This window comes from Colias eurytheme, chromosome 1, assembly GCF_061535395.1.
Source record: "Colias eurytheme isolate Ceu_HAF_F1 chromosome 1, ilColEury1 Martin Lab GWU primary, whole genome shotgun sequence".
NCBI lineage: Eukaryota > Metazoa > Arthropoda > Insecta > Lepidoptera > Pieridae > Colias > Colias eurytheme.
In genome coordinates, this window is record NC_142980.1 from 4479345 (window position 1) to 4506704 (window position 27360).

The 27360-nt window shown below is 32.7% G+C and overlaps 1 protein-coding gene across 1 annotated transcript in view; it reads left to right on the forward strand.

Annotated features, from left to right (window-relative positions):
* LOC149910975 (glutamate receptor 1-like) overlaps nucleotides 1-27360 on the forward strand; it is a 75104-nt gene that overhangs the window by 24499 nt on the left and 23245 nt on the right. Inside the window, exons 3-7 of the mRNA XM_090101523.1 lie at nucleotides 406-533; nucleotides 4826-4955; nucleotides 19047-19300; nucleotides 20364-20513; nucleotides 26463-26669. Of these exons, the coding sequence (XP_089957649.1) occupies nucleotides 406-533; nucleotides 4826-4955; nucleotides 19047-19300; nucleotides 20364-20513; nucleotides 26463-26669 (869 nt within the window). The remainder of the gene's footprint in view (nucleotides 1-405; nucleotides 534-4825; nucleotides 4956-19046; nucleotides 19301-20363; nucleotides 20514-26462; nucleotides 26670-27360) is intronic.

Consider the following 27360-nt stretch of genomic DNA (forward strand, 5'->3'; position numbering starts at 1 on the left):
AAAGTTCAAATTAAATTTCTCTGTTAAAAGTGAGTCAAATTCGAGTCTAAAGCAATCGATTACACTCGGTTCCATCCAAACATACAGGTAGAGCTTAGAAACAACAAAGCTATGCCAAGTAATATAGTGTTATAGAGCAATAAGCATTCCTTAAAACTTTCACAGTATAGTCACCTTAAAATACATGTCTGTGATAATCACGTATAGTATACCCGTACTTAAAAATGACACTAGCTATGTAGCATTGTGCATAATAAGTAATAACTGTAGTCAGTTAATACTCATAATGCTAAACAACACTTATGGAATTTAATTAACGCCGCGTGCTAACAATGTAAGCACAATGTTCGATTATCTCTGCCTAATGTAATGAAGTTAGCAATTAATTTCACCATTTGTCCACAGTCTGCACCCAGTTTGCCCGGGGCGTGTTCGCAATGCTTGGAGCTGTGAACCCGGAATCGTTTGATACCCTACACTCCTACACTAATACCTTCCAAATGCCCTTTGTTACGCCGTGGTTCCCGGAAAAGGTACGTTTATTCGTAAATTCTAGACGTAAAAATGTGTGATGTACATTGTACAATGTACATGTGTGTTATCTGTTGATTTGTAAAATTTGTTCTCAGTTATCATGCTGCAAAATATTTTCGATATTATTTTTGTATTTTTTTAAATTATTCTGTAGGTGTTTTACGAGGTTGTCATCCAAACTACACAAACCAAACTAACTTTATAAAAATATAAAACACGTTTCAACAGCAATTATTATTAAATAGGAAAAGTTACTTAAGGAACTTAACAGATTTATATTAAAACGTGTTTACCAAACTTCTATATTGAAAGTTCTTTAAAATTATTGTTTTGACCTTAAAATAAACGAAGAACAGCAAAAGTTTCTACAATAAATGTTTATAAACAAACTTGTTTAAACATGCCTAGTAAAATAATCGTAATATAATTCCAATGAAATTTCCGTTTCCATTGATGAGTATAAATGTGCTGTCGAAGTTAGATATTTTCGCTGACAATCGCTATTCCTGATTCGTTTCCGATCCCTAAGGCAGAGGCTCTATGGAGCAGTAGATAGACGTGATAATCTGGTTTACGGCACCAAGAACAAATTAAAAAGTAGAACACTTTTTAAATTGTTCAATTTCAAGTTCATCTTTACGTAGAAATTTGAAAACAATCGGCCGCCATGTTGTGACGTCATAGCTGTCACGAAGGCACGGTGGACGCATAATGTCATAAGAAGGTCTTGAAATCATTTCAAAGGACAGTTGACAGAATCACCGACCTACGTTCTTGTTTGCTTAAGTAGATCATAATTCTTATTAAGCGTATGAAACTATTTTTGGTATATTTCAGTACAATCTTTTTTGCATATCTATAAAGTTTATAAAAGGATATATTTTCTTATTTTATTATTATCATACATCCTACTTATACTTTACTACGAAAAACCCATAAAATCAAAGAAAACCTCTAATAGACCGGACTCTCAGTGGAGTTTCGTTTGCAAAAATCGCGGACCTAAATCTGACTTCTGATATATATTGTATAGATCCCAGACATCCTATAGACAGATGTTGCCAACCAGTTTTGTGGTCCCCCTGCCCGCACCCCGGTAATTAAATATGGCATACAAAGAAAAAAATAAAAATTTCCAAAACATGCCGTGTGGGGTATCAAATGAAAGAACTTATTGAGTAGATCACGAATATATAGCATACTATATACATTTCTTATACTTTCTCTAAGATTTTTTAGAAAATTTACGAAAATGGTCCATTTTTGAGTTAACTTTAAACCACTATAGATTGAAAACTCATGAATATATTTTTTAAATTATTATTTTAAATAATTAACAATAGTCCATTGTTTACGATTCAATATTTCGTACAGTGAAATAGTTGCATGGGGGAGTGGGGGGAGCATTCAAAGATGGCGAGTATATTTTCAAGTTCATATAGTATATAATTATTTTCATCAAATCCACCACATAGCTCACTTATATTATATTACGAACTATTGAATCATAAACAATGGACTATTGTTAATTATTTAAAATAATAATTTAAAAAATATATTCATGAGTTTTCAATCTATAGTGGTTTAAAGTTAACTCAAAAATGGACCATTTTCGTAAATTTTCTAAAAAATCTTAGAGAAAGTGTAAGAAATGTATATAGTATGCTATATATTCGTGATCTACTCAATAAGCTCTTTCATTTGATACCCCACACGGCATGTTTTGGAAATTTTTATTTTTTTCTTTGTAAGTATGCCATATTTAATTACCGGGGTGCGGGCAGGGGGACCACAAAACTGGTTGGCAACATCTGTCTATAGGATGTCTGGGACCTATACAATATATATCAGAAGTCAGATTTAGGTCCGCTATTTTTGCAAACGAACATCTCCTTGGAGCCTGCTCTATAAAATAACATCTCAATCCTTACTCAAATAATCCTAACACAAATAATTAATATTCACAATTTCATATAGTACCGTGTGCACTCACACTTCCAAACTCCCAATATTACACACTCACACTTCCACAACTCACAATCATGTGTGCGTTTCTAGTTAGTTCCCGTTAACGTGTCGCGGCTGAGCTAAATCGTTTGTAACAAAAGTTACGCATAACTTCGTCGATGTACAGATAAACGTATTTAGGTATATGCACTAGGTCATAGACAAGATTAATGCACATAATATAGTGTAAGCGTTGCTTTATTAGTTGAAAGTTGGAGTAAATCCCAACATATTGTTATCATCAAATTTAACACACACAGCTTGCAGACAGTATCTGTTTTATTAGTTTTAATCTATCTCTCCTGTCTCCAAATATAAATAACAATCTCCTCCACAAAGTGCTTTCAGTAGAAGTTGCGAGCGTAACTCAGTAATTATAATTGCGTTGATAGAATCTTTGCACAAACATAATAACAGTTTCTAAATGCCTCGTGTTTTCTATTACCCATTATAGTGTACTCTGGAAGCCCAAAGTTAAACATAACTGAACCAACATTACTCAGCGTTGCTTTATCTACTCATACAGAGGCAGTGCCCTCAATAAAAGTTCGAACGCACATTTACCTCATCTAAAACACGAATTTGCAAATAGAATAATATATCTGCATTTCAAACACATTGATATTCCACCGGGAATAGCATCAATCGAAAGTTCGTTTTACTCCGCTATTAGCCCAAAGTATCGGCCAATGTAAATTCAGTGGATGTTTGGATGCGCTAACATTTCACATTAGCGCCTTCCGGGCGTAACCCGATGTTATACAGCTTAAGATTAAAATCGCTTTGAGATGCATGCATTTAATTCACGGATTACACGAGTAAAACGTTTAACAACAGTAATCTTTGTGCTTAGGAAGAAGAGTAGGTATCTATCCTGAAAAATGAAGAGATAAATCCGTCAAGTACTACAATTAATATTACTTATAACTAATTTATTTTTGAAAAATTTTACTGCATCAAGAAAAGAAGTTTCTCTTTATCAAGAAAAGCCAATATCTAGTCTAGTGCATAATACACGTAATTGTATTATGCACTAGACTAGATATTGGCTTCAGGGGACTCTTCTGTAACTAATCCTCATTATATACAGTCTCATACGGAAGCCCATTTTATATTGTTAAACGTTTGACAGTAATTGTAGACACACGTCACACGTCGCTCATCATGAAGCGGCGCCTCTTTTGCTTTCAAGAAAATACGTAATTTCAGCCCGCGAAATCCCTTCCACTGAGCATCTCTCTTTCAGTCATTAATACTTGAGTTGAATCTGTTAGATTAATGTGTAAAGCCTTTCACGAGTTGAATCTTTTGTTTTATTTTCAATAGAAATTGGACGAACCTTTTATTCGACAAGTTATTACTTCCCTGAGTCTGAGTACGAATGAATTTTTTGAGATTTAGTTAGAATTGATAAATGGTCCGTTGACGGGAGGATAATGAAGTTCGAAAGCTGTCTGCTAGTGAAATAGGTACTGAATGATTATGTTACGTTCTTTGAAACCTTGGTATATGATATGATAATATTAGCCCGGAATATTTGTGCAAGTAATCCAAAGATAATTTGTTACAGTTATTTTAAGACAAATACTACATCCTATATAAGAATGTTAAGACTATATAAGTTATATTCATTAATACAGGTAGGTTATACGATTTAATAGAAGATTAGGTACACGTTATAGTTGAGCAGAAATGTTATATTTCATTTATTTTTTATGAATTCTACATTTTCATGATTTGATGAGTACGTTGTAAATACCTGGCGAAATATCATCCAAACAAAATATACAAACATTCGAAACCAAATATCAGTCTTTCGAATTTTTCATCCGTGTGCACGGATCATTTTAAAACTAATTAACTACAGATTTCCCCAATGTAACCTAGGTAAATTAAAATATAGATTCTATTTGAAAAAATTAAACATCACACAAAATCTCTCATACCTGAACAACGTCGCGTCGCAGACATAAGCATATCAGACATAAGCGTATAATGATTTGAGTGTATTTTTATTATAATAGGTATCCTATCCTATCCTAATATTATAAATGCAAAAGTTTGTGAGGATTAATATATGTGTATGTATGTTTGTTACTCTTTCACGCAAATACCACTGAACCGATTACAATGAAATTTAGCACACATCTAGAAGGTAACTTGGATTACCACATAGGATAAGTTTTATCCCGTAAATCCCTCGGATTTTTTTTTTGAAAACGCGGTTGAAGCCGCGGGGGGAAAGCTAGTTAATATATGCTCTAATATAATGAATTGTTTCTAGGTTATTCCACCGTCTTCTGGTCTAATAGACCACGCGATCAGCATGAGACCAGACTATCATCGGGCTATCTTCGACGTCATCACACACTATGGGTGGAAGGAAATTATCTACATGTACGACTCGCATGATGGTAAGTTCATTTTATCAACTTTTATTGTATTATTAAACGAACTTAATGATTTTATAAAAGTAGAAAGAAATGGAATTGAAAATGAGAGGAATATTTCATAATAAATAAATAAAATAAAAATACTTTATTGTACGATGCACGCAAAAATAACATTTACAGAAATAAACTTGAAAAAAATGTACAATTTGGCGGCCTTATCGCTTAAAAGCGATTTCTACCAGGCAACCTTGATAAAAAGGAAAAAATTAATCATAAAAATATTTCGTGATATTATAATATCTAGTACATAAATAGATCATATTAGCTCGGAATATTTAATTATCATTAAACTAAGATATTAGTATGTATAGTAAGTATGTATCTTTTTAATTAGGTATATCGTTTTAAGATGGAAAGCATTTCAAGTACATATTATGTAATTCATTTCTAGTGTAATTAATATTTATTTATTTAATTCTAGAAAAGAAGACTTAAATTACCTTAACGTAATTATATTTGTGGAATTAAAGAAGAATCTGTAGCTTCCTTAAGATGAAGATGAGTCTGTATATTTTATATTTTAAATTTGTGCTAGAAACTTCATCAAAACTAAATAAGACACTTTTAGAAGTAACCTCTAACTAAATCTATAATATAAAATAAAACGCTAAATTTGTTGCTCAGCGCAAAACTCGAGAAATTCTCGTGTCACAATGTTAGTCTGCATACTCCTCCGAAACGGGTGAACCGATTCTCATGAAATTTTCTGTGCATATCGGGTAAGTCTGAGAATCGGCCAACATCTATTTTTCATATGTACCACGGGCGAAGCCGGGGCGGACCGCTAGTAAGTATATAACATTCAATAAATCATCCTTAGCGTTCTAAACAAGGAATACTGTTAAAACATATGGAATAACAAGACGATAGAAACCAGGTAAACCTCGGTCAAACACTCATTATTGAAAAGATATACCAGCAAAGAACATTGAGTCTTAGAATATTTTCCAACTATATCCTTGAAGTATATTTAAAAACATGGTCCCATTAGTGGAGGATATGAAAAACAGATTCTTGGAATAACCCAAGATAATATAAGCATAAAGTTTTATGACCGTGCACGGATTGCAACCTCTATTAAAAATGTAAGCACGTTTATTTCTGATTGTGCTTTCTTTGCATCTATGAAGAAAAACAAAGAATCTCATATTAAATATGCACCTCTCACATTAAATATGCTTATACTAGCGTTAATCTAAACAAAAATTCTAACAATAAGCTTGTTTTGTATTGTAAAACAAAAAACAGGTTTCCAAAAAACATTGAAATAACGTGTTTCATTACCTGCAATGCAATGCTAACGTGAGTTAGCATTGCATTGCAGGTAAAAGCTTTATTTGAAACTATAGCCCGGACATACATACCTACCGACAAACGGACAAACAGGCAAACAGACGAAAATTCTAAAAACTACATTTTTGGCTTCGATATCTATTGTTGATCACGCCCCAAGAATTCTTTAAAAAAATATTAAATGTATCTACAGTTTTGACTTTCCTACGATTTGATTATATGCATAGATCAAGGACGTCAACAAAAAATTATATAATTTTATAAATCCATACTAATATTATTATAAATGCGAAAGTAACTCTGTCTGTCTGTCTGTTACTCAATCACGCCTGAACTACTGTACCAATTTGCATTTGAGTTTGAGTTTGAGGACATAGGATAGGTTTTATCCCGGAAATCCTACGAGAACGGGTTTTTCTCTGAAAACACGGGCGAAGCCGTGGGCGGAAAGCTAGTACATAATATACACCGCGTATAACATCCATAAACAATTAATCTAATGATACAAAATATATTACATCCCCTATCATATACTTAAGAATATGTATCGAACAGAAACGCGGCATACCATAATTGTTAATATTATATTGTTTCAAAATACTTTACGCATAGCCAACCTAGAAACTCCAAGTTAATCAAAGATGCTCTAACTATAAGGTTAATTTGTTTGCGATATACACCTGCACCATACTTCTGCATGATTAGTTTTAGCACGAACGGTACTCCAAACTTATTCTGTTGCGAAACATCAATTATAGTATACCGATATTCTAGTAGCATTGAAAAATCGGCCCTAAATTGTTTAATACATTGATTAGACATCCATTGGGAATGTGGAATTATTTAACGATATTCTAGTAGGTTAAGGGCCGATTTTTCAATGCTTGGATTAAACTTATCCGTCCAATAAAGTATTACACGATAATATTAAAATGTCTCCTAAACTGTCAAATACGGTATGTATTGTAGTTTTATACATTATTCGACGAATAAGTTTTATCTACGCATTGAAAAATCGGCCCTAAATTGTTTAATACATTGATTAGACATCCATTGGGAATGTGGAATTACGAAGAATACAGAGATAGGATTTAGCTTTCAGTTGCACTTTCAATGCACGGCTTTGGATAATTTTGTTAATGCATTCTACATCCAATTAGGATATATAAACTTTAATGCTGTTCTAAATAGAACCATTTGCATATTGGGTGATAATATTTTTAACCAAAAATATTTTATTCCTACTATACTCAGTAAATATAAATAGATTGAAAACTTCCAAAGCTATATGTATCTTAAGGCCTATGGAGTATAGCCTAAAACATGTTCTATAAAACCTGCAACTTTAGAAGCTGACTTTTCGAAGACTAAACAGAATCCTCCATTGAATTCGGAGACGTATCGCAAAGATCAATTACTTCACTTTAAAGCGTCCCATTCGATCCCAGACTTATTACCCGACGTTAGATAAAACATACATTCAAATGTAAAGGGTGCAAGTGAACAGTGCGATCATATCTATTCAATTTATTCAATAACCTAAGTCAGTGCGAGCAGCCAGCATTTTATGTCCGCTGCAGTACAGTGCAGTATAGTGCAGTATAGTAAGTGTCCACATGCATGGCGAAACGTGTTAAGTTTCCACTCGCAAACACTTATTGTGTACTGTATTATGGCTTTGTTATAGTGCAAATTATACTTAATATGATCGTGAATTGCGGAATTTCATTCACGCAGATTTTAATATTATCTTGATTCAATAAATGTGTGCTGGGAAGGAGTTATGTACCTGTACACTGACTTTTCGTTAATAGTTTAAGAGTTACATATCAATGGTGTTTTTAATCGAGTATTTTAAATCTAATAACGTATTTTAGTATGCAGCACTAAAACACTAATAACTAATATAAAAAACTACAAATGTAGGTATATAAGACTATTATTTTCTGAAGAAAAGATTAAGTATCTGATTTAAATTAATTTTAAATACTCCAATTACGTTACGATAATTATCCACGGATATTATTTGATATTGAATAAATTATCGAAAAGCTCGTAAGCTTCATATCTTTAATTTATTATTTCACGGAATAATCAGATATCAGGAGTTAATAATTGAAATCGAATATTTCATTACTACAAATTAATTATGGTATTTTAAAAATGCGGGTTCGCGTGAAGTTTATAAAATGTATTGTCAATTTTCTCTCATGCTTTTTTGAATTATTGAGTAATATAATTAATTTTATGGCTATTAATCATGATGATAATTAAATTAAATTTTCAACATCATTGATTATTATTACAGCTTACATTATAAGATTTATACATCTTCTAATGTACAGATTTATACTCTATGTTTTAGTTTCTTTTTTTTGATACAAATAAATACCTAATAATATTATTTTTAACTTACAACAATGTTGTTTTAAAATACATAGTACAGCTTATGTAAATGTTAACTATCTCTAAATCTATAATATTACCTTTTTAACAAAAGATTATAATAAGATTATAATAATTATAAACGATTTTATTGATATTTCTGAATAAGTAGTAATATAATATTATAATATAATAATTTTAGTGCGTTATTCTACTTCTAATATCAATACCCATTCCATAATTGATAATAATACAAAAATTAATTTTTATAACCGTGCCAACCTATACAATCGAGGCATGATTTTTTGTTCAGCTAATAACACTAAAAATACGGTTACTCCGACGGAATATACAGCTATAGCTAAGTGAAATATCGTTGTATACCTAATCATTAACATCGTTCCCTCGAGCGGCATATAATACAAAATGTAAATTTATCGAAAATATCGTCCAAATATAAATTTACGGAGAGCTGTAAATTGTATTACGGAAAGTAACCTTGACGTTGAGTTGTTTTGAGAGTTCCCCCGAAATAAGAGCGAGCTTAGAAGCTTCACTAGAACAAATACCAATCAATTTTGATGAAAAATTGTTAACGACACGCCATAGATATCACAGTGTCTTCATTTGTGTCGTTTTATATAATAATTGAAATTGCCGTGTTGATTTGTTATCAATTTTGAGGCAATTTTTCGCAAAATTTATTTATAAATTGATGGAAACTTTAGGTGGAATGGTATTGTTCGATATCGTTACATTAGGTATGGTTTATTATCGTTCTTTTGAATTCAATGAAATGTGCCTGTTTGGCCTTTTTCTATTATAGAATAAAAAAATATACTTTGTATTCTTTTAGAAAACAAACCGATTATATAGTGAATGCATGCACTTTCATGAATAAAGTTTTAAATATACGAATAATGTTCAGATATATCAAAAGCATATGGGCTGAAAATCCACGTTCGCGTTCTAAGTTTGCTTTTAATCTAATTAGAGCTAGCTTTGTTTGCGATATAGAGAGAATTTTGTGGCCAGATAGTGTTGAATGTACGAACTATTTCTCAAATTGAAATGTTGCTGTAGCATTAACTTGTGGTTTAACACGGTTGAAAGAGAAATGATAATATCATGAGTAGATATAGCGCTTTTTGAATGCTTTTCCTGGAAGCATTATTTTTCGGATCGTTTGGTTTATTCTACACTTTATCTACTCTACATTCAATGTATTGAAATATTTGAGTAATTAAGGATCCTTTTTTGGTTTCTTTTGTTAAACATAAATAAATATTTCAGGACATTTTTCACACGCGCCACAATCTGATCCCATACTAAGCTCTTCACTAGTATTATGGAAACAAAATGGTTGATAAACGTACAAATAAAATTTTCAATATATACTTAATACTTATATATAAATTAATACCCAGACACAGAGGAAGCATCGATGTTCATCACACATGTTTCCCCTGGTTGGGAATCGAACCCACGACCTCTGAAAGGCAGGGTCGCTTCCAACTAAGCCAACCGACCAGTCGATATGCTGATTATGTGTGGCTTGTAAATTAATTTCTGAACTTTGATGGCGATAAGCATTTTGATCTAAAAAGAAGTCTACTAGAGATAGACACAACTGTTAAAATACAATTAATTAAAAAGTCGGTACTGTTCCTCCTGAATCAACATTACATCCGTACAAAATCATACCTCGTGTACCAAAGATTGTTTACAACGTTAATTAAAAATTCCAGAAACTTCTAAAGGGCCGTAGCATAATATTATATAAATCTCGATCAAGTTTATTATTATTGTGTGATGCCTGATCTTATTGTAATTCTGATCGTAATCATCTTAAAAAGCGTTGGAATTGTTTAAATTGTCAAGCCGCTATTAAGTTTTTGTGAAACAAGCAAATAAACGCAGAAAAAAGTATTATTCTTAAATAAAAATAGGTTAATTATTTGCATGAAAATTAGTATAAATACATTTATTTATCCAACAATAGTAATTCATTGCCCATTTGTTAAGAAACCAAAGATCTTACGGTATATAGTTTACTGTAAACGATGAGCTCAGCTGGCGAAGACGAAGGGCCTAGCTAAAGGACTATTAAGAGCTCGATATAATTTTACCCTCTAATAATAATATATTAACCTTCCTAAATACGGGTTTCGCTTCCAATTAAAATGTATCTAACCTTGAGAATTCCGGGCTTAATATTGAGGAGTAAAATAAGCAATGTTTGAAGGAAATAAATAAAATAGTCTGCCAAAAGTCTGCCAATATCAACGCTGAACGTGAATACTTGCGTAATTTATAGGCTTCTCTTTTGATTTTATTTCATTAAATATGGCCTTTTTGTACTGCACTGATGTGGTATTTTAAAAGTCATGCCATATTTTGTATATGAAACGAAATAATATGCTACAGTTGATGTGAAGGTATTCCCAAATCGGGTAATTATTCGGCCGATTTCAAAAGTTCTTTTTATCAAATTATTGCCAATTTCGAATATAATGAATAGTCCCCAGATAAGTACGACATAATAATCAGTTTTACATAATATTAGATATATAAAAAATATTCAACTCTAATTTTATCTGCATTATAGTTGTTTTTTTGCAAAGAAAAACTTGGAATAAACCAAACAGTGCTAAAATTGAATTGATGTCAATCAACGGTCGATGGTATTGCGAAATTGGTGTTTCCTATTGGATTTTCTATATTATGGAGCGATGTCAAGATCGGTGTTTATTTTATTTTTTATTGTATTATAGAGATGATTGATATGAGTTTTTGATTGTTCTGATTCAACACAAAAACTCTGCTGAATTGAAAATAAAAGATTCGATAAGAAACCTTATCTTACCACTGTAATGCTTGTTTAAAAGTAATAAAGGCTATTAATTATTCTGTAATACCCCGAATCACTACGGCAAATCCCGAACACAACCGAAATACACATTTCCAAGTAGTCTACTTTACGCGTAAAATCAATCCACATTAAGTACTTAAAAATATATATTATTCATTTGGTTTTAATGTGAATTATAATTTATTGGTCTTTAAATCATACTAGAGGGTTTTTGGTTTTTAATTATTCCACAAACGCGCTCGTTCCGATTTAAACATTTACTCATTTAACCAGAAATCCAAACGAATTCGGCCAACTTGTTCTAGTTTCGTTTTATATAGTATATACGTAAATACAAATGAAAGCAATCACAGTACTATCGGTAGTACAATGCAAAATGTGGCGTAGGTATTTGTAATAAAAGTGCATTTCCATTGCAGTAAAGTAGCCAGTTTAATATACAAGAAATATTATGTCGGGATTTCTCTCGATAAAAATCACGATTTTCCATCGTTAACGTTTTAAGGGGCAGAGGACGTCTAGTTTTACAAAAGGTTAACTTCCATGATATGAGGTATTGAGAGACTTTAGTACATACTTTACAGAATGCTATGCCCTATTTTCTGAGCTCATTTAAGAGCGATTAGAATATATTTAAATTTTTCCGTTATTAAACGTTTAAATTGAGGATTTATTTTCCGAAATGCTAATTGCTATTTTGAACTATATTTTACAAGAAATGATTTTGTACTATTATGTCCATTCTAGGAGTTGTGTTTCGTGTTATTAATGAATAATTTTCTCAGAACCCTTCTATTTTGTATTTGTTTACTTTAATGATAAACTCAGTGATTCTTAATACAAAATATTATATCACGACAAAATATTTTATTAAAAGTAGATGAGCGTTTAACATATTCCTCGAAAAAATGTTATCAATAAAAATAAATTTTCTACGAGCCGCAAAAAGTTAAGTCATTTGCACAAATTCTTTAAAACATTTAAATATATTAAAATGAAATATTTACTACACAAACATTATACGAGAAATTCAAGTCCGGATAATTTGGGAAGTCATACTTTTTGTTCGTTGAGAGGCAAAAAAGCGACAAGTAGTGTCTAAGGCGCGTCTGAAGAGACTGGTTATAATTTTTTTCACTTAGGAAAAGTTAGAAGAAAATCCTACTATTATTATAAATGTGAAAGTTTGTGAGGATGGATGGATGTTTGTTACTCTTTCACCCAAATATTACTGAACCGATTACAATTATATTTGGTATGTAGCTGAAGACCCAGAATAAGACATAGGCTACTTTTTATATTCGGCAATCCCACAGGAACTATGCGGGTTTTTATTTGAATACTCGAGCGAAGCCGCAGGCGGAAATCTAGTCGTTCATAATCAAGACTTTGTTTAGTATAAATATTATGGAATTATCCTCAGTATAAGGCTGTTTTGTTCAGATTAGCGGCAGATTATTTTTTAACGAACTTGAAATACGTCGTGAATTTGTTATATATATTAATTATTGTTATAAATTAATAGAAATAAAAGTAAAATAAATATTATTTATTTCACCTTTGTTCATACAATTTTAATGAGGCTCTGGCTCTCTACCTGTACCTGTATAACCTGTGATAAGACAGCCTTTCTTTGATCATTACATTTAGGTTTAAAGTAAGAAAAAAAACACAGACAAAGAAGTACATAATAATAAGAAGCCATGAAAATGAATAAATTAAGAATTTCTCTTACAAGAAGTCAAAGAATTGAAATTAATCAAGTTTTAACGATATTATTATGCTTGAATATAGTTGTAACTTTCTGATTTAATATCTATACTATTTTCCTCAAGAAAGAAGTGCATGTGATTTCCCCGATAATATCAGTTTCGTAGTTTTATGAATATAAAATAAACAACATTCGTATCTTCGCAAACTTTTCAATTTCGATTTCAATTTAACTTCTCCCATTCTGACATATACTGGACATAATATAACGCTTGGAAATTATCATACAAAATAGGGCGGATAATTTTGTATATGTATAGTATTTTATCTTAATACTAGCGGTCCGCCCCGGCTTCGCCCGTGGTTACATATGAAAAATAGATGTTGGCCGATTCTCAGACTTACCCAATATGCACAGAAAATTTCATGAGAATCGGTCCACCCGTTTCGGAGGAGTATGCAGACTAACATTGTGACACGAGAATTTTATATACAGGGTGTCCCACTGTTGGTATACTAAGCTCAAAGGAGGTTATAGTTTTGCATACGCTGAGTACGTAAAAAATAATTAAAAAATTCCAGACGCTTTTTTTTTTCAAATAGATGAATTCTTAAAACTCTATGTCTACCCATAACAAGCGAGCCGCCCAACTTTGCCACCAGCACGTGAGCTATCGTTTAAGATTATGTTTTCATAGATAAAATGCTCATATTAGAGAAGCGGTATATGCCGGCTGCGCGAAGCTAGAGAAGAAAACATGGATTTTCAGGAAAAATTTAGCAAAAAATTTTGGACGTAATTTTTTTTTAAGTATTTTTTACGTGATCAGTCTATGCAAAACTACAAGTTCCTTCGCGCTTAGTATACCAATAGTGGGACACCCTGTATAAGAAGATAAATCTCGTGTCACAATGTTTGTCCTCAATGGACTCCTAAACCACTTAACCGATTATAATATAATTCGCACCCCATGTGCAGTTCGATCCAACTTGAGAAATAGAATAGTTTAAACAGGTAGGATCACGGGCGAAGCCGGGGCGGACCACTAGTTTTATATAGGTATATGCTATTCTTCATAAAACGTGAAAACTATTGAGTTGTATGAATTGTCACTTTTTGTGGGTGTTTTTCTGTCATGTCTTTTAAAACATTTTATTCCGAGCAATTCTGACAATTCTCGTAAAAATAGAGCTGATTTTTCTATCTATTTAGATAAGAAAAAGTAGGTAATAATAGTAAGTAATAAGTATTTGACTCGAAGCCGATTATAAAACTTAAAATCATCGATTGCATTTTAAGGATAAAATATACGAAAAGGTTAATTTGACACTTAATATAGTCGAGACATTTTCACGGTATAAATAAATAAACAGGAAACATTTTACATATATTTAAGAAATAAGGGAGTTTTAACTTCTAAAACTCCTGTCTCGCATAAAGTACCTAATTGAATCTAAAGAGTTTGGAAAACTTCCAAGTACTTATTTGAATTTTACTTGGTTCTATAGGCAATTAATTTTGCCACAATAATTTATATTTTACTCTGCTTAAGGCTTAAAGGATATTTCAATGTAATTTATATTGACTTAGACTTCATTTTTTATAGATTAATAGAATAGAATAATATAATAAACATCCTACATCCATTTAACTCTTTCAAAATTATAACAATATCTATTTAGATGAATTAATTAAATCACTTTCTCCTACGTTCTAGTACCTACTGCAAATTACTACAATGACGACGCGGTTGACGCAGTGGTAAAGTAACTGCCCACTGAGCCGACGGTCCCGGGTTCGATCCCCGGTCAGGGCAAATATTTGTGTGATGAACTCAATTATTTGTTCTTGGGTCTGGGTGTTATTATCTATATATTATGTATTTATTAAATATTATATTAATTATCGTCGCCTAGTACCCACAACACAAGCCTTAATTGAGCTTACTGTGGGACTAGGTCGATCTGTGTAATAATGTCCTATAATATTTATTTATTATTATTATTACTACAATTTTTATAAGTAGGTATACCATTGTTTCATCAAGTTAATGTAGCACATATCCTTAACGACCCGAATCACTCGAAACATCAATATGCCGATACTAAAGCTGGAATCATACAATTTATTGTACCGTAAGAAAACACCGCACCGAATAAACAGGGAACAATCAATCTTCTATCCGCGATCGGCTAACGACAAATTGAAACAGAATCCCGCAAATCGGTCACAAATCACTTAATGGTGACGCTCTTGCAAACGTGGAAGATCTCCAAATAAATTGTAATGACTTTCCAACATTTACTACACCTACTACGAACCGAGCCCCGAACCGTACTCATCATCAGCCCATACACGTTCCCACTTGTATGGGCTGATGATGAGTACGGTTCCCACTGCAGACTGCCGGGTCCCTTATGAGCGTGGCCATAATCCACCACGCTGGCCTAGTGCGGGTTGGTAAGTGTACCAAGTACCATATCGTCGAACTTTTGATTCTTCCACATGTAGGTTTCCTCATGATATTTTCCTTCACCGTTCGAGCAGTGGTGATGTTATAACATGCGCAGATAAATTGAAAACTACACGCCTACACGTTACACAAGCACGGCACTCGCGTACATTCACATGCGATTTGTTCGCGTACTAGTCTGGCGACAAGTTCGGTGGATGGATGCGCCAATGAATGGTACAATAATAGCCAATAGAGTTTAGACCCGACAATACGAACGAGCGATCAAAGCTTTGACCGCCGTGTTTGATTAAGATTCGTCCAAGTCGCAGGAAAATGTTAAATTATTTAAACACCGGTTTGAATGTAGATTTTTCTGGGACGTTTTTATTTGGCAAAGTGGAACAAACGAGGAAGTCAATTTACTTGTGGGCACTGCCAAGTTCAAACAATTCATAGTATTGTAATACGGCGAGGAGAGGAATTTTTAAAAGATTTCCTTACACATGTAAATAAAATAATTTATTGGATCTGTATAGTTTGAAATACACGTATTTAAATCAGATTATTTTTTTAATAAAATATTATAAGAAATAACACGAGAGGCCGGGTTAAATATTATTTTGAATGTAATGTAAGAATGTACTGGGATTCTACACAGCTACCTAATTGATGTAGGTAGTTGATAACAAATCACAGTGAGTCAACGACTATTATCAAAGTGAAGGTCGAACGTCGTATAAACAACGTCCAGCCCCTAGGCACGATTCGTACGAATGCGCCACGAGTTTTTTTTTTGTATGGTGTTTCTCAATGTTAGCCAGAAAGGCTTCTACATTTTAACGCGGACGCGGGGGTGAACTGAAGGTTCACCCTGGTAGCGACATGCGCAAGGGCGTCCCCACTTGTCGGGGATCTCGAACCTCGGCTTGGACTGTCGCTTGAGTGGAGGAGGCCAGAAGGGCCCTAGTCGGACGGGCGCTCACCTGGGTGGGCGCGGGAACGCGGAACAAGGATGCGCCACGCGTCAAAGGAACGCGGCAATTTATACAGGAAACAGTGTCAACTATATTCACAACTATTCATCGACAAAAATATTAAATCAAAAGTTACGTCACAGTTACGTCTAACAATATTAATTATGACAATTAACCATCAAAATAGTTGTTTGAAAAACATCTTACATATCACACCAAAATTATATTTATAAATTTAAATATGTAACTACGAGTATTTAAACGTAAGATCACATTTTTAGCCTGATTCACTTTAATAATTAATAATTAACAATTATACAGAACTTTGGTTATAGATTCGTTAATAAAAGGTATTTCATATCTCATCTAATACTCACGTAATACTACACACCACTGCCTTACTGCTTATAATAAAAGTGTTCCAGATTTTTAAATTCTATAACATTATAACAAGGAAAAGTCACTTAGTGAAGTGTAAAAGTAATTAATACCCAGAACATAATTGCACAAATCAAGTGAAGTTCACAAGTCGAGTTTTGGACTCCTTTGTTGTAACAAGTGCGCAGTCTATTGTTAATGGTAATACTACTTTATGAGTTCTACAGTTATCTAGCCATTTCTCAAACTCAAATATATTTTAAGAGGTTTCCTCAACTTTAGCATTGGAGAGGTTAATTTTAAGCTCTGCGAATGACTATCTCATTTTGTACCTATCAATGTTTATTGTAAAGGTGGGCTCCAAATGCTACTATGTTTTTAAAGTATCTTCTTAGTACTCGTAATAACTTATTATATAAGGTCCATAGTATATCTAGTTAATAGAGGTAGCAAATTTATTATACTGAATTATATTAATTCTTCATCTAGTAAATCCTTGAATATGCAGTACTTCTGCAGTAAGCCTATGATTGATAACTTATGATTTGGGTATATCTCTTTCATTGATCCATTATGTAATAATCAGAATTTTGAAACAGAAGTAATTCTGGCAGGGATGAATTCTTATAAGAAAATATTAAACGTATTTTCGATGATTATAGTCTATAGCTTAGATGTTATTGAACCTTATCGCTTACACGACAGCGTCAGAGCCATGATAATAATCGAAAACATCGGAAGACAAACACATCTTATAAATACTGATTTAACACCTACCATACTATGGACACTTATTATTTTACACCTTCAATATGACATTTTGAAATATTACACCTACCATATGATATTTTGGAAACAAATACGTATCGCGCTCAAAGTATTTCTCGTTCCGTATAGATATGGGTATAAAATGAGGAATTCAGAAACGTGGTATCCCGTTAGCGGTTGTGGTGTGACCTCAAGGCCCACGGTAGCGTCACATGTTTGGAATTGCTCGACAAGTTTCAGTCCGTACATTCATCTAGCTGGCTTACGATTAGGGTACTGGAAGAGTTTTGGTACCGCTGTAATTAAGAATGGGGATTAGTGGTGTTACGTGTTATGTAATATGCTTTAGGTAAGGTGTTGCATAGTAGGGAATGATCTAGAAATATGTTATCTGTATTATAAGTAGTTTACAAGGACAGTATCTTGTGAAATCGACTGTTTAAATAAAAATTCAATGTATACGCCATTACATAAAAATTATATTATCTTATATGTTTTGGTGAATAATAATCATACTGTTCTAATTTTTAAGAATAGTTGAATATAAAAAGCTATTCTAAACAGTTTATTGTTGTATACAAAGCCTACATAATGCAATACACTTCACAATATGTTCCAGTTAAAAAACGCATTTTCAAAATGTAATATCATCACGGTAACTCGTGAATAACATAAAAAGCCGGCCATTGATATAATCTCTGAACATCCGCTATTGTTATGAGTTAAATATTTTGCTTTTTGCCTTTGTTGAAAGCTTATCGACGGAATATTGTGCGGATTAGAATCGTATCAAGTGCCGGCTTTGCTTTATTTACATTTTTTATAACGATGTAAAAATATCTTTTGTGGTATAAAATTGTAAGATTTAAGAATAACAGTAAAATACATTGAGGAGGTTTAATGTTTTGTTATGTTTATTATTTATACTAATGTGGTATATTTGCAGCACGTATGTTCAAAATTCTAACCATTTCTCTAACATAGTAAAACATTGTGATCGGTCCGATAGGTTACGTGATTTTAGGTCGACCAGTCCAAGTTAAATTTTGAATATTTTTCCACAATTTTGGTGAAGTAAATTTTTTACATTTTTTCCAATATTTTCAGTTCACTTTTTAAGCCCCTAAAACCTTTTGCATATCAGTTAACACGATATAAATAACCAAGAACGTGTCAACGTAAATAATACGACCTTAAATTCGCACATTGTCCACAGGTCTCTTGCGGTTACAGCAGCTATACCAAACAATGCAACCAGGCCGCACCTCATTCAAGATATCTTTGGTGAAACGCATCAACTCCCCCGCGGAAGCTATGGAATTCCTCATGGCGGTAGAGGAACATGATCGGTGGAGCAGCAAGCGTATAGTCCTGGACTGTAATGCGAAAAACGCTAAGAGTGTGCTCGTAGAACATGTGAGGAAGGTGGAACTGGGGAGGAGGACTTACCACTATCTGCTCAGTGGACTGGTTAGTTGAAAATATTATAGTGCCTTAGAGTTCGTTTGTTTCTTACGCGATTGTTATGTGCTAATCTCAGGTCCAATACTGTAAATCTCAGATCCAGTATTGGACCAATTTCAAAAATTTATTTATATTTTCACAATAATATGTGCTATGTGTGCTCCTAGTGGTAAAGACTATATTTGTAACTTCGGAGAAGCCGGGGCGGACTGCTAGTATAATAATGTATTAGTTAGCCTTTTTATATAACCGTATTATGTCTGCTAAGTAATTGATAATATAATAACTGATTTTTATAGCGATAAATTCGAGTTAAATAGAAATATAATGCTTATAGCAATTTTATTGATAAACTCTGGAGGATAAGTGCATTTGATCCATTGGCTATTGCAATTGAAAAAACTTTTTATTCCCAGAAATGATAAAATAAAAATGTAGCATTAAAAACTAATCTCCTATTTCAAATGGTTTTCTTTATTTGAAATATCTAACGAGAATGAAAAAACAAACTACTTTAACCCAGCTTATGAGAGTTATGAGTACATACCCAGTTTAACTTATCTGGATTATCATGTATTTATTTTATTTACCTTCAAAATCAAATGTTCTTTATTTTTTTTTCAAGTGGGGAAATCTTGCCTAAGATACCCACGGCTCCCGGGGAAGGAGCCGTGGGTTATGTCGGATTCCTACCGACTAAAACTCCACCGTGTACCAACGCGCTGCATGTCCCGCCCAGCAGTTGCCCGTTTCCAGGCCCTCCGCCACTTGCCCGTTTCCAGGCCCTCCACCAAATGCCCACCCCAAAATCAAATGATCTAATCCAAGCTTCGAACGACAATAACTCCATCGCAAAAAGCAACAAAAAATCGCTACATCTTATTCACATTCTAAATAGCTTCCGAGTTGCTTATTATTCCTTAGAGTATTCCTAATTACAAAGTATAAACTAAATTAAACTTTGTCGAGACAATAAGATAAATGACTGTCGGATGCGCTAAAGGCTTTAGTCGAGTCACGTCTCCGGCTTGTGGTAGCAGATAGGAATTTAAGGCGTTCGCATTATCAGGTTATGGACGATCAATGGGAAAACGAGGTTACGGAATATGGAGCGGTCAATATTACCGGCTTCCGCATAGTGGACCATTCGAGGAAGGTGGTGCGCGACTTCATAGAGGGGCTCAGGAGGATGGACCCGCGCTTCAAGGGGACTATTTCGGTAAGTTAATTAGATAGTCATTTGCATAGGATTATAGGTGAATAACAGTATAATTATGTAAATATTAAGGTCTATTCCATAGAAAGATTTTATAAACGGTTCGATTGATTGGTTATTTGTTAAGTTTTTTCATTCGATCAATATTTTTTTAAAATCATATGAAAGTATATAATATGAATTGTGTTCTACATAAATTATAACGTTTAAATACAAATATAACTTCAAACTGTTATGTTTGCAGTAAATCTATAAGAATCTTTGAAAATAATATAATTAATTCTCATAAAATCGCTCATAATAATTCACTGAAAATAAAATTAACGACATCACAAAATCAGATTATAAAATGCACACTTATTCACACATCAAAAACGTCAATATTCATTCATAAGTTCACACATTTCAGGCCTTATTACGGCTCCGTAAAAGCTATGCAAAAAAAAACTGCACTCCGTTTTTCGCTCGTCTGAATCACAATGGGGATCTACAAGCCAGTCTTCTGTTAATAATATAAGCAATCAATACAGAATGTAAATTAAATTCTGATACTTAACTTTTTTCATTATAACACGGATTTATCGAGATAATAATGAACGATTTTATACGCAATTACTTTTTAACTGGATGTTATTAATCTATTTATTGGAGTTTATATGTGATCCTTCTCGACTTTATTGTAATTTGACACTACTATATATTGCACGCCTCATAAGCGAAGCGTTGAGGTGGGTACCTACTACTGTCACTTCGCGCAAAACATCTGATTTTTCAAACTTAAAATGTCTTTATGTATCATACATTGCACTTGTAAGATAATACATACACACACGTATTAAAAAAAACACTATTTTTAACATTCATGATATTTTTGATGTCATTTTTGTTATTTAAACTAGTTAAAAAACAGTTTAAAAAAGTTCTGTCTTGGACGTCCGTGTGTCTGTATGTGCGGAGGATTTTCTTGTTAACACGATAGCGACCGAAATACTTTACTAATCGAGTCTTTTTTTTTCTCTTACGCTTGAGTATGCTCAGGAATAGAACCCTTTCATTTTTCAGGGTCTGTTCGATGTGGTTTAATTGTTATTAAATAAACAAAAATAATAATTAATAAATAATTATTTAAAAAAAATTATGAGGCGTGCACTTTTGGATTTTCCAAATTATTTTAATATCTCACATATTTTCATTCTTCTATCAAATTGCATTTATTATTTTACAACAACAAACATAACAAACTTCCTTCACTTCCTAATTCTCAAATTAATAAATCTGTTTCTTGACATATCAAAAATTATAATAACCTTGAATTTAATAGTAAATAACTATCCAATAAAGCAAACTAGGACAACCACATGAATCTATCCCTTACATAAATTTAATATCTACATGCATTATATTATACTGCCGAAGATATTTCTAAATCACCATTACATAAAATCAACAAAATTTTACGACTTACCCAAGACATAACATAATATTCGTGGAGGTGCTAAATATAAGACGATGGGAGTACACACACACTGAGTAGTTAAAGGCCCTGATAAATAACTTAAGTTCTATATTTGTAATAACTTTCCAATATTCTGGCCATCAAAAATTGGACCGAAAATGAAATTAATTACAAGTCAAATCATAATTATTATACCATAACATTTTACAAACATTTTATTAATATACATTAACCACTATTTAAATATTTTATTATTACGGATAAAATATTATATTATAATAATTAAAAATAATTCGCCTAGTTACAAATTTACTTTGTTGGCGCAGCGACCCGAAACGGATCGTGACCTCAAAAATTATTTGAAATGCTATAAATAATTTCGTTCATTATTACAGCTCATACTTATTAATTAAAAATTTAATTATTGAATGCTCAGCTTAAATTATTCTGAAAACGGAATATCGATTGGTTTGGTTTATTTCCAAAATCGTCTAAAACATGTCTATCACTGTTTACAGTGATGCAACGGATAAATACCTACTGGTTATTTCAATGATAACCCGATCTCTAATGCTCGACCAACAGAAATAACGTACTACGGCAGGTCGCTAACAACCTTGCTAGTTCTGTTCATACGAGAACCAGATATTCAATCAGAAAATCGGCCTAGTCTAGGAAAATAGGATGTGCTTTTGAATCGAATAAATCTATATTACTCGTAATACTCTGTACTGCGTAAACGTTTTCTAGTATTGGATCTAATATTAAATATTAAAGTAATCGAACACAAATTTTCTATTATAATTAATATGATTTAAATATAATATTATACTAATAGATAAAATGTTTTTTTTTCAGTATCAAAGCTATTGTATACGGCCCAAGATGTACACTTGTATTATAATGTAGTATAGGTACCTATATTTTGTGCTTGGATTTTACAAAAGCACGTCACGTACCTACATCTAATTAAATAAATAAATAATTATTATAATACGGATGCTATTTCTTTAGTTTCATAGCAAAATTATATCTTACCTTGGTATCTATTATTAGTATCGTTTAATAAGCTCCTCTCTGAAGAATTAAGAGCTAAAAATAACGTAAAATTATTATAAAGCTTCATAGTAAATCTATCTAGAAGTAGCTTTAAAGACGGTGAAGATGTATTTCAAATAGCAGAGGAAATTCTTAGCTTTTATTAGAGTAATAATAATGCAGGCTATTTTAGTTTTCGCTGTGTTTCCTACACTATAATATTATGTGCTATTGTGTATATTTGATAACATGCTAGTTGTATATTCAAAACTGTTTGCTAATTGTAAAATGTTCTATGTTAATAAATAATCATAACTATACATAGTCAAAATAGCCAAAGTAAACGCTTTGATAAGAATCTAAATTTGTATATTGCCACCGATTCGAAGTGTACGAAGGTTGATTAATTCAGCAGTCTGTTTAAAGTGGACCAATATCAATTCTAAAGGAGACGGTTACATACAACCATACAAGTGAAGCTAATAAGCGAGGTAAAAAGTCGAAATCTTGCTCGAAACACATCAGTTTAGAAGAAGCCTTGTAATTCATTAAGTCTTCTAAATCTTAAAAGAATTATTACTTAAATTTCATAATAAAAACACAGTCTCTTATATAATTAATATGTGCACACATTATTCATGCAGTTATACTTACACTATACTTATAACTAATTCCAACCAACTTTAGATATATTTGACGCTTACCACACTGGAAGTGTTATCAAAGTTTGTTTGTAAGCTATTACGTGACCAACGCCTGCAAATTTAGCGATATAATCTCCAGTACAAAGTGCACATCAGTGCTTTTCAAATTAATGGCCACTTGCTAATAATAATCAGTTTGATTACATTTTAGTTCGAACTCTCGGCTTTGATTAAGAGCTCATTCTACGTTCCGATCTGTAAGTAACAGGATCATTAGTTCAGAGAAATGGTTTTAATATTAAACTACGAGTTTACCGAATTTGATATTTTTGGTTTTATGGCATTCAAATGCTTTATAAACATAAATTTATAAAGAATAGAAAAAGATCGATCAGTTCGAGTTGGTCAGGCATCCGCCCCGGTTTGGCGCGAAAGGATGCGGGTTCGAGTCCCGCCTCGTTATCGAATTTTTCTATTCTTTATAAATTTATACGAGTTTACTGTTAAAGTTATTCATAGTTAACTCGTTTGTAAATTGCTATAGGTAAAGACGAATTTACCATGGCACTAACATGAACTTACCATTTATTTTATCATTTCCCAGATTAATATTGACTTGTAACACGAAAAGTAAGCTCTCACAGGCAATGTTTAATTTTGGCTTCCACCGTGTTTATATAGAAAACTAAAAACATTCAACCGGGAAACAAAATTGAACTCCGATCTCGAAATGAAATGAACATTCGAAGCTATTTTATTAATATCTCTCATTTTTTAGGGTTCCGTAGCCAAAATGGCAAAAACGGAACCCTTATAGTTTCGTCATGTCCGTCTGTCCGTCTGTCCGTCTGTCCGTCTGTCACAGCCGATTTACTCGGAAACTATAAGTACTACAGTGATGAAATTTGATGGGAATATGTGTTGTATGAACCGCTACAAAAATATGACACTAAATAGTAAAAAAAAGAATTGGGGGTGGGGCCCCCCATACATGTAACTGAGGGATGAAATTTTTTTTTTCGATGTACATACCCGTGTGGGGTATCAATGGAAAGGTCTTTTAAAATGATATAAAGTTTTCTAAAAAACATTTTTCTTAAAGTGAACGGTTTTTGAGATATCAGCTCTCAAAGTCGTAAAAAGTATGTCCCCCCCCCTCTATTTTTATAACTACGGGGTATAAAATTCTAAAAAAAATAGAGGTGATGCATGCTAATTAACTCTTTCAACGATTTTTGGTTTGATCAAAGTATCTCTTATAGTTTTTGAGATAGGTTGATTTAACTGTAATTTATTATATTTGCTGCTACGGAACCCTTTGTGCGCGAGCCCGACTCGCACTTGGCCGGTTTTTTTTATACTGGATTGTCGATATGACGTTTTTGCATCCGCCCGTGTTTTTATGGAGGCTATTTGCGTTACTGTGTTAGAATTTTATTTAAATGCGCTAGACTGATTTTTAATATACCATTCAAAACGTTTGCTACACATGGTTCTATTTTTTATTGCTGGAATTCAAAGCTTTTCTACTAGGCATCGTAATAAAATAAACATTCAAATTATTTAATATTTTTATTTTTTATTTAATAACACAGCGTTAGAACAGTAATTATAACACATTATATATAGGTACATATAAGTATAAACACATGCTCATATTACAAGTGATTTAGAAACTAAGGCCTGCATCAAATCAATGATTCATTAATTTTAGTTTTCATGGCCAATTAAACCAACGTTTTCCATCCACCCGGTTCAATCTTCATCTTGACTGCGACCTTGTTATATAATACTAGCAATGGCCTGCGGTTTCACCCGCATACTTCTCGTCTACTATAGGTCGGACTATAGGTTTAATTTTTAATCACATGAAAATCACCTTTACCCCGTCCCGCACTACGGCCTTTTTTTTTGTTTTAGTGGGGAAATCTTTCATAGACACCCACGGCCTCCGGGGGAGGGGCCGTGGGTTATGTCGGATTCCTACCGACCAAAACCCCACTGTGTTCCGTCAAGACGCATATTGGTAGAATTCCTCCGTGACCCCCGCACTACGGCCTGCTCGAACAGTATACCTACTATTTTCTGTAGATTGACACTTTTAAAATTCGTTATATCTTTTGCATGGAATATCCAATTCTTTTCATTTAAAAAGTATTTTGCTGGTATTGAAACAGTCTATAATAAAACATCGTTTAATGGGATAAGGATTTATATTATATGTGCATGGATAACATGGTTTGATTACTGTCGGCACTTCTATTTACTTTGAAAACGTAAAAAAGTTGTTGTAGTAACATAACTACTGAAGATGGACATATTATGGTATCGCGGACTTTCTTGTAGATATTGATACATTCTATAATACCGTAGAACATTTTTTTTGTTCTATCTTCAATAGATTCCGCAGCGCACGCGATGACAGAAGTTTTATTGAGGATTTTTTTACACATTGGGTTACATTATTGCATTTTTGGTAAGGATCTCTAATTTTTTTGAAAATACAATATAGCCTATGTTGCTCAGTAAAGATGCAGCTTTCTAATGGTGAAAGAATTTTTGAAATCGGTCTAGTAGTTTATGCGTGAAAACCATACATACATACATACATACTTACAAACTTTTCCTCTTTATAATATTAGTATAGAAGTATAGATTATTTACTATTACTAGTTCCCTAACATATTATTTAAACTACATAGCCGAAGTTTTAACTCAGATGAATATAATAAACCACTACTTGTTTCTTCATTTTTAGCTTATCCTACTTATTCTAATGTGATTAGAAGAATACTTAACTCCTATTTCATACAGGCGCAAACAGCACTAATGTACGATGGAGTTCAAGTCCTGATGGATGCTCTTGGAAGGCTGTGGAGGAAGAAGCCAGATGCGTTCAGGGCTGCACTGCGAAGGGCTGCCGCGCTTGCAAATACCACTAAAGTGATTGATTGCAACCCTGGTAAGGGCTGGGTGGTGCCCTTTGAACATGGGGATAAAATATCGAGGTTGATTAAAAAGGTATGTGGTGTTGTGTGTGCATAAAAATTATCATATGTGCAGCATCAAACATTAAAAAAGGGAACCACTCGGTGATATTCTGTGATGCAGAGGCATCGCAGCACCGGTTTCTACACCTTAGTCAAACTATGTGGCTTGGCCGTTCGTTACTACAAGAACTATTGTATAACACAAAAGTAATGAACAGTGAATTAATTTTTCACCTAACGCCGATGTGAATGTAGCGAAACGGCCAAGCCACATATTTTGACTAAAGTGTAGAGTTAGTGAAGTTAGGCCTTGTAGAGTTAGGGCGTGTAGTGTTAGAAGCTTGGCTCTACAGGAGATCTGATAACTTTTTGATAGTGCGAGTCATATGGGCTCGTCTTGGCAACATTTTACATGAAAATGTTTTTGGTGGGATAGTCATGTTTTAATAGTATTTGTAAATTATAATGTGGTATAAGACGTGGAACTTTAACATTATTAAAAAACAGTTTATAATAGAATAATAAATAATATTAAGTCAAAAATACCGTCTCCAATGTAATTAGGTAATGTATTCTAGCAGCCTCAATAAAAAAATCAGTCAATTATGAAAAAAAATTTCAAAGGATCAACAAAATAAAGTCCGTCCCGTTAAACTGCTGAAACTTAGAAATATAATATTACATAACAAATTTAGTGCTGGCCTTTTACAAGACATTTATGA